The sequence below is a fragment of the Peromyscus eremicus genome, chromosome 8b (genome assembly GCF_949786415.1).
Source record: "Peromyscus eremicus chromosome 8b, PerEre_H2_v1, whole genome shotgun sequence".
In the NCBI taxonomy this organism is placed as follows: Eukaryota; Metazoa; Chordata; class Mammalia; order Rodentia; family Cricetidae; genus Peromyscus; species Peromyscus eremicus.
This window is the reverse complement of record NC_081424.1, coordinates 18,035,892-18,045,497: the sequence shown is the minus strand read 5'-3', so window position 1 is coordinate 18,045,497 and position 9,606 is coordinate 18,035,892. Positions and strand designations below refer to the sequence as shown.

At 36.3% G+C, this 9,606-nt stretch overlaps 1 protein-coding gene across 10 annotated transcripts in view; it reads right to left on the bottom strand.

Moving 5' to 3' along the window:
- Positions 1-2,012: 2,012 nt before the first annotated feature.
- Kpna5 (karyopherin subunit alpha 5) overlaps positions 2,013-9,606 on the bottom strand; it is a 70,626-nt gene continuing 63,032 nt past the window's right edge. For all 10 annotated transcript variants that reach the window (XM_059272559.1, XM_059272562.1, XM_059272564.1 and 7 more), the window contains 2 exons: positions 8,363-8,541; positions 2,013-5,328 (listed from right to left, as the gene is read on the bottom strand). In XM_059272559.1, the coding sequence (XP_059128542.1) occupies positions 5,141-5,328; positions 8,363-8,541 (367 nt within the window). In that variant the 3' untranslated portion in view covers positions 2,013-5,140. The remainder of the gene's footprint in view (positions 5,329-8,362; positions 8,542-9,606) is intronic.

Below are 9,606 nucleotides of genomic sequence, written 5' to 3'. Positions count from 1 at the left end.
CTTCAAACTTCTTAAAAATTATGTACCTCGTCCTCACATGTTCTTTATTTAGCATTTACCTTTTAATCATGTTTCTTTTAGCTTTACAAACAACTTTCTTAGAAAAAATATAGAATGTCTTAATAAATATGCTTGAGGGGGCAGTATAGGAAAAAAAAAATACAAGAAACAAAAAACCCAAACCAAAAAAAAAAAACACTCCCCAAAAAACCCAGAAACTAAAAAAGTAAAGGCATAAACTTAAATAAATGAAGGCACACAAATCAATGTAACCAAATTATCTGAGAGTAAATGAGATAAAAGAAAACAAGATGCAAGAAAAAAGTATTAGAAATGGCAAGTGAGGCAGAAGCCTACCTCCCAGACTGTTAAGAGAATATGGTGGACTAGTGCACTTCCTGCTTCCTGCCAAGATGGAGGATCGAGGACTCAATGTGCACCCCTGCCTAAAACACCAGAGAAAAATGTGGACAGACAGTAAATGCCGTGGACAGTCATTTGTAAAACGAAAGGGACCTAAGACTACCCCATTTCCCTTCCTAGAGAGTTTAAAGATGGCCAGCAGGACAGGAAACCCCTGAAATCTGAGCTAAAAAGTCAAGACAGGCAGAGCTCATGACAGAGCACAGTAGGCAGGCATAAGGGGATAGGGCTTCAGACTCAACGGTTCCTCTTGTCTTCAGCCAAGTTGAGCAGGTGTAATGACTACCCAAGGCCATCAAAATAACCCCTGAAGGACAAGAGAAACCAATCCCTAGGACTCACCTGTGGCTGAGTCAGTCACCTTATAATTCACAGGCTATGGCAGATGCTCAGACCAGCACTGCCCCTACAAAGTTTAAACAAGCTTGTAAAAAACAATTGGATTTCTTTTGCCCATGTAACTTCATTGCAGGCTGTGTGGCGTGGCGGCTGTTAAGAACCAGTGCTGTAGTAACTCCAGGGGCAGTCATCTTTACTATCGTGATTTCACTGCTCTGGGATATGTACCAGAAGGGCTCAACTCCATTAGCCGTCACACATACACCGGTCAAAACAAAAGGAAATACCATCTCCTTCATTGGAATGGCTGTTACCAAACAGAAAACAAAATAATAAATGCTGGTTAGGATGTGCAAAAGAGAGCCTGTGCATACTACCGATGGGAGTAAAATTAGTAAGGCCAGTCTGGAGAAAAGTGTGCAACTTTTAAACAAAAAAAACTACCACATGGGACTTGTCCACTTTGCCTGACAATTTCTCTATTTTCAATAGTCTTTGTGAGATACACACTACTGTGGTAGTATAAATAAGATGTCCTCTTATTCATGTCAATCTTATCTCTACGTTTTGGTGTTGTTTATTCTATAGATCTAAATTTATTCTAGCATAACAGTTGGCTTGTGACACTGATTAAAACTATATAACAAAAGTGATAACCCCCCCCCCCAAAAAAAAAGATGTCCACTGTAATTCTGGCATTGAAATACTTGGTCCTTGGTCCCAAGTTGGTGGTTGTTTGGGAAGTACAAGAGGTATGGCCTTGCTGGAGGAAGTATGTCACTAGGGGTGAACTCTGAGGCTTCAAAAGACTGCTACTGAGCACTCCGACCCCATGGAAGTGTGAGTCTTCCTTCTGTGAGTTGACTGGACCACAGTGCTTTATCACGGCAGTAGAAAAGCGTCTAGTCCAGCGACCTACTGTGCTTATGAGGCACCACTTAAACACCTTCACCTCATTAAAAAATCACTGTGACTGCTGATGTAACTGATTTGACAGCTAGCATCCTGCTATTTGCTCTATTTTTTTTTGGGGGGGGGGTCCCCTTTCTTCTCTTTTTTCTACCTAGTTTTGAATTAACTATTCTTTATGATTCTTGTTTTATTCTGTTGCATCTGTTTTTATTCCATTGAGAATATACAATCTTAGCAATAATAATGAAAATAAACACACATAATAAATGCAACTGCAAAACAGTATTTTATTGTGTTTAGTAGAGTGTAACATTTCATAATATTGCATAATGCTCAAATGTTTGTTTGTTTGTTTGTTTAGTTAAGTGAGAATCCCTCATCTCATCTCACTTTCCAATCAGGAGACAACAGCCTTTTAGGGCCTTACTATACTGGCTCCTAACAGCATGTCACATTTCAGACAACAGCAGTGCTATGTACTGAAATGAATACGAGTTCATTTTATTTCACAGTATCACAATAAGCAACCAGTAGGTTACTGAATTTAGAACACTAACAAAAATCCACACATTTTTACATTTACTTTTTCCATAATACTCCTTTATAAAGAAGAAAAACTATAAAAGCAGAGGTAATAAATTCTTTAGTTCTTCACCCAGTGAGTCAATCTTAGCTGCAAACAGGTTTCAGGAACCAAATGAGAAGCTATTTCTGTGCCAGGAGATTTACTTTAAAAACAAAAAGCAAAACAAAAAATACCCTGTTTCAGTGCTACCAGTAAGTGACAAATGACATTAAAAACTAAGAACACTAAAAATGAGGTTAGAATAACCATTCAAAAACTAAACAAACAAACAGTAAGAACCTAGGCCAGTGTATCAAGTGTTTATAAAACAAGTGAGCATGATTGCATAGTTCAACCAGTAGAAATTCAAGTTCAATTAAATTTAATTAAATGGGCCAATTTAATTAAACAGACTCAACTATTTTTCTTGGTATCTGCATTAATGTCGAATACATTCCCTAAAACACATTTTACCTTTTTTTGGCACAGTATCTATCATATGTGTGTGTCATAAATCTCAGAACAGCATCCAATTAAGTTGTGTCACAAGGGACAGTATTATGATGATGAAAACAAATTTTGGGGCATTTTAAATGGCACACTTACAAAGCTATCTTTTATTCTTGGTTCAACAAAAAGGAACTAAACCTTAAAGTGGGACCAAGTGCCCTTCACATGCAAATCTAATCAAATTACACAAGATACAGATCCAAGAAATTAAATGTATATTTAAATATTCAAAATATGATCAAGTTCTGTGCTTAGAAAAACAACATTTGTCCCACTGGTACTTTCTAAAATCTCCTATGATAGGTCATTCATTCTATGTGTCTGCAAATAATTTATATACATATATATATAGTATATATATATATATATATGTATGTGTACATGTACACACACACAATTTCTTCTATAAGAACTACTTTTTGGAAGATTGGCCTAAGAGATTTGTTATAGTGACTACTGGGTCCTCAAAGCAGGCACAGCTGGCTAGGTTTGAAGTATGCTGCATCAACAAGTTCAACTAACTGATTACAAAGAATCGAATACCCTGTCATCTTATACTTAGAAACATTGGCACCATAAGACAGTGTTTATTTGATAAATGCACCCACCAACTTGGTAATCTTTCTATCACTACCCTGTTTCTTTGAATGTACATATGTAAAAGGAAAACCTTTTATACTTAACTCTTTAACTTCCATTACAATAAAAAGGGCAGACACAATCCTCTACTTAATGTTACAGAAGGACTGACAGATGCAATCAGCACTATGGAAACCATTTAAACCTACATTTTATGGTTGTAGGCTTTTAGTGTCTTGCCACAAGCTTAGGTTCATGATATACAATTTACAAAGTGTCCTACTATTTAAAAGTACTCCTATATACACATTCCTTAGGTCACATGCCTCTGATTTCCAGCAGAAACATTACAAATGCTATCATAAATGAAATCTTTCTTTACAGAGTAGACTATGAATCATATCAAAATTGTTTTAGTTCCCATCTTAAAAGAGTTATAAATTAGGTTTTACATAAGTATTCTTAAGTATGTAATTGGATATATCCATAACCTACATATAACTATAAATCAAAAGACTGAATTTGATAATCACACATCTGCTTAGAAAATTCTACCTAGCACAGTTCTATGGGGATAACACATACATGTGTAAATAAATATAAATTTTCTATCAAAACCTTTTAGACTTTCATATTTCAAGAGACTTTTTGCTATTAACTCATAAAACACAAATTAGACTGACCAATCTGATACAAAGGTCACCTATCATATAGTTCATAATAAATAGCAGTATGACTTGCTGTGTATTACCAAAAGGAAATATTCCTAATATGGACTTCTACACATTAAATAATCCTTAGCAGTTTTCATTAGTATCACTCATTTAGTAGAAACATTAAAATGCATTTAACAAAATTTAGTACATGACAAGGTGATTTCTTCATGAAACTTTTGTCATTTAAGTACTCAAGTTCATAGCTATAAGAGAATAAAATGTTTCAAGATCTTCTGAAAACTCAGAGAAAATAATTAGTTTTAGGTATGTAGCTACTTTAGTTTCATGATCACCTCTCTGTCATGATCCTCTTTAAAATGAGGAGTGAAAATAAACATTATTTCTAAAAGGATAGCATATCTGGATAATATATAAAATATACTAGAATAATAGTATTTTATGTGAACAAGACAAATATTTAAGTGTTTTATAGGTATATAGTGTGATCAAATGAACAGCTTCTCTCTTCATAACTGCCACATTTTAACCATCAGTACACTATTTCTTCCATTTTATAAATAAATTTTGCAAGTTTTCTGTTGCAACCGTTTGAAGTATAACCTACAGCACAGTGATTTATAATCTAAAGTAGAGATTATTACATTCTAATTCAGCTCTTATATGACTTCATGCTCCTGAAGCTTCCTTTTATTTTGATGTTTGCTTCAAGACAGAGGTAGATTTCAAAGCCTGGACATTGCCAGACTTCCTGCCAAAATTCCATTATCAGTATTCACAACACTGCTGCTGGGCAGTTTTCAAGAATACTTGAAAAGTTCAGAACCATTATATAATACCAAGCCCTCCTTTTCAAGCTTGAGTGAAATAATTGCATAATGTATATTCACAAAGAGATATAAAACTCCAAACAACACAAGACAAACACAGCTACATTGAAATGAACAATCAAAACAACAAACAGAAATCTATAAAGAAAGGGTGCATCCAAATAAAAGCTTTTGTTTCATTTTTGCTTTTGAAAAGTGCATCCATTTTTTCTTTTCCGTATTATATAAAAACATTTCTACCAACCCTGGTAATGTGGAAGAGATATCAGAAGCCAGACATTTCAGTCAGTCATTGTCACTACCACCTGTTAGAGGTGAAATCCTTCCATTGGTGCCTCCTGCTGCTGAAATACAAACTGTTGCTGGTTTTCATCCACCTGTGGTACAATGCTGGGATCATCATCTTCTACACCAAAATAGTGTTCAATCAGATCAAAAGCTTTTTGATAAATTTCCTGATTTTCATGACTTTGCAGAAACTCAATTTTATCCAAGCCTATCATAGAAAGAATACATACAAGAAACAAATTATTATTAGGGTTTCAGTATATATTATATGAAAATAACAAATCAACAGCATTCATTCACTCCACTAAGATTAAGAGATTTTTTAAATTTATTTTTTGCACAAATCAGTGAGTTCACACTTATGCCTTATTCTTTAAGAATGACGAGTACAGAGAACTAGAGATGTAGCTCATTTGGTAAGAATGCTTGACTACCACACAGGAAACCCTAGATTCAAACACCCTTAGTGCATAAAAGCAGGCAGGTGGTACATGCCTGTAACCTAGCACTGGGCGGTATAGGCAACAGGATCAGAAGTTTAAGATCATCCTTGACGACACAAAGAGTTCCAGGACAGCTCAGGCTCATGAAATCCTGTCTTTCTAAAGAATAAATAAATAATAAATAAATAAATAAACAAACAAACAAGCACTGGGGGTAAAAGTGCAGGGAAGTACAATGTGATAAAAGACACACATTGAGGAGGAAGGTTACAAGCACCAGCCAGCCTGCTGTGCTCTTGACTAAGTTCGATTATCTGCACTTGAGTTATAAAAGTCTAGAGTAACTCCACAGACCCCTTCCAGAACAACTATGCTAAATAATGAACAGAAAGAGAAACGAAACAAATGCATAAACTAAAACACATCGAACCAGAGGGTTTGGGTATGAAATTCATGCAAACCTATATTAGAATCCATGACACTTCACAACGAAATACCATATATGGCTGTTACAGAATGTCCTAAAAGTACAATCTAGAAGAAGCGTGAGAAAAAACTTCATTTTGAAAGGATGAAAGAACCGTGTAGCATCCTATTTTATTGCTTTCAGAAAAAAAAAAATTCTACACAGATCTGAGTGACGCTAGAATATTTTCCATTCAAAGACAAATGACTTTGGGCCAAGCAGATGACTCAGCAGGTAAAGGTGCTTGCCATTCACACCTGGCAGCATGGGTTAGAATCCTGTAGCCCCTGGGAAATGGAAGCAAAAAGTGACTCCACAAAGCTATCAGAAGATACTCACATGTGCACTATGAACTCATGTCCACAAACCACCCTAATAATAACAACATGTCTAAATGTTTAAAATGTAGGGTAAGGAATAAGCAAAGCAGTCACCATCTCTACATACAAGCACAGAACACCCCAAACTCCAGTATAATGTGGGATTAAAAAGACTGTTAATAAGAAAATACTGGTTTTTTAACTTAATTTTTTTATTTCTGTATATGTGTGTGAGCAAGCTTGACTTTCTGTGCATCACATGCATGCAAGAACCTAAGGAGGACTGGATCTTCAGGTCACCTGACTGAGGTTACAGGAGATGGTGACCTGCCCCGTGTGGTTACTGGAACAGAATCTGGGTCCTATGCTAGCGCAGTGTGCTGGCTGGATTGTGTCACCACGACACAACCTATCTGAGAGGAAAGACCCACAACTGAGAAAATGCCTCCATGACATCAGGCTGTGGAGACCTGCGAGCATTTTCTTAATTAGGGATTGATGTGGGAGGGCCCATCCACTGTGGGTGGTACCACCCCTGGGCAGGTGACCCTGAAATGTATAAGAAACAGGCTGAGCAAGCCATGGCAGCAAACCAATAAGCAGAACTCAGTGATATCGTCTATATTTTGAAATAACAGTAATATATCTCAGGCTTTGTTTAAGAATTCCAAGTAAAAGCTTAAATCAGTGTACAAAAAAAAAAAATGGCACTTACTAGAGAACGGTGAATATTCCTATTAATAAATCTTTTAAAAATCAAGCCTGATGACCTGAATTCAACCCATGAAGTTGTCCTCTAACCTCCACAAAAATGCCATGGCACACAAGCCAATGGACCCCAGCTTGTACACACAATAACAAGCTAAAAAAACACCACTGTGAAAACAGTAAAGTACAGAACTAAATAAAGTACAATAAATAGTCAACTGTGATTAGGAAATACACTAATACAAGAGAAACAGCACTTTCTTTTTTAATAATTTATTCTTACTTTATGTGCCAGCATGTATGTCTATGTCTATGTGAGGGAGTTAGATCCACTGGAACCTGAGTCACAGAGTTGTGAGCTGCTATACGGGTGCTGGGAATTGAACCACTTCAATTCTGGAAGAGCAGCCAGTGCTATTAACCATTGAGCCATCTGTCTAGCTCAGAAATGGCACTTTCTATACAACATAAACCAAGAAATTAACATAAAAGCAATTTATTGACATCACTTTACACAAGCCAATGAAAGGAAATACCAAGTTATAGAGGTCCTTTCATACACACATAATTGACACTGTCAATTAAAAGCCCTTAGGTAAACAAAATGAAAAAATAAACAATGTGTGCCATTGATTCAGCATTTGCATTCCTGAAAATTTATCTGGACATACTGATTCAGCTGAATATGACAGTCAATGCTTCTAATCACAACTCCCAGGAAACTGAGATGAAGGCCAGCCTGGGCTACACAGTGAGTTCTAGGCCTGTCTCAGCTACACAGTTGACAGCTGGTATCCAAAAAAAAAAAAAAAAAACCCAAACCAAGACAAAAACTGCTACCAATAAATAGAAGAAGTAAATTTACAAGCAGAAAGATGATTGCTTTGGCTTTTTTAAAGCACTAAATAATTTGGAAACTAATGGCTAATTACAAGTATGTAACTAAAACTACTAAAATATTGCTTAAACTACACTTACGCATCTATTCAATACCTTATACATCTATGCAATCATGGAGAAATGTACAACACACATTACTTAAATCAATGTAAAGTACTTGTACAAAAGGGAAATATAAAAAGGAAGGTAGATACGGGAAGTTAAACAGTAAAAAGTAAATGAAGAAGAATTCTACAATACAAGGTATGGGTAACTATTTTCAAATATTTTTCAAATATTATACTGCTTTTATAATGGAAAAAAAAGCCATATAGAATGGGGGAGGGTGGAGGTGCAGAAGGGGGATAGCCACTTAGGGCAGATAGTTAAGAATAAACTATAATTGACTTTCACCTGCCTACTTACCATAAGCTTCTTCAATGAGCGCACAGTAGGGATTGACACCCACTCCACTCTGCTTAGACTCTTGTTCTCCAAGACGTAAAATGTTTTCAAGTCCATTCAAAGCCACTTGAACTATTTTGGAGTCCATGACAGTCAAAAGGTCACAAAGTGGTTTAATGCAGCCCAAGGTTACCAAATACCTTCACAGAGATGTTAGAGAGAGATGAAGGAGGGAGGGTTTAAAACTGTGTATCATAGTAACACAGAACCAGAATGAAATGTTACAACCAGTAATGAAAGTGTTTCTATACACACTTTTTGTTGTTGTTCTTTTTGAGTCAGGGTCTCACATGTAGCCCTGGCTGGCCTGGAACGTACTATGTAGATCAGTCTGGTCTTGAACTCACAGATTTAACTGCCTCTGCCTTCTGAGTGCTGGGATTACAGACAGGGCTATGTCACCATACCTGGCTTAAACTCAGGAAGTTTTTATTTACATTGCAATCTTTAAATTGTTTTCTCCTGTTCTCCAGTTTCACATAATTAGCAATAATGACATTACAAAATGTCCACACAGACCAACACTTAGATGATTTTGCAGAGGAGGGTTAGGAATAGTAGGTTCCACCCTTTCTTTTTTAAAAGTGAGACAGTGTGTTCGTCTCTCCTTCCCTCCTCCCTCTTGGTTTATTCGTTGGGAAGGTACAAATGGAGAAGGAAAGGGAACACCCAAATTCAATTTCAAAAGATTTCTTACAACAGCATCATAGCCAATGCTCTGAAGCATACATTATTATTTCAGAAATACAAAAGATCACAAAGAAGAAAACAGGTTACCCTGGTAAATGTTAAGAAGTACAGTTCGCTGGGCGGTGGTGGCGGCTCACACCTTTAATCCCAGCACTGGGGAGGCAGAGCCAGGTGGATCTCTGTGAGTTCGAGGCCAGCCTGGGCTACAGAGTGAGTTCCAAGACAGGCTCCAAAGCTACACAGAGAATCCCTGTCTTTAAAAAAAAAAAAAAAAAAAAAAAAAAAAAAAGTACTGTTCATAGAAATATCCCTTAATTTCCTAATGCATTATTATTACCTACTTTCCACTTCTTATATAAATGAAGTGATTTTTTTTTTTTCACTTGGCAAAGAGTTCACATAAACCACAAAGGGTTCTACCTGTTTTTAACAGGCTTTGGAGCCAGATTGTATGGTTTCAAATCCTAATTCCATTTAATTAGTTATGTAACTTTGAGCAACTTCTCTCTACCTCG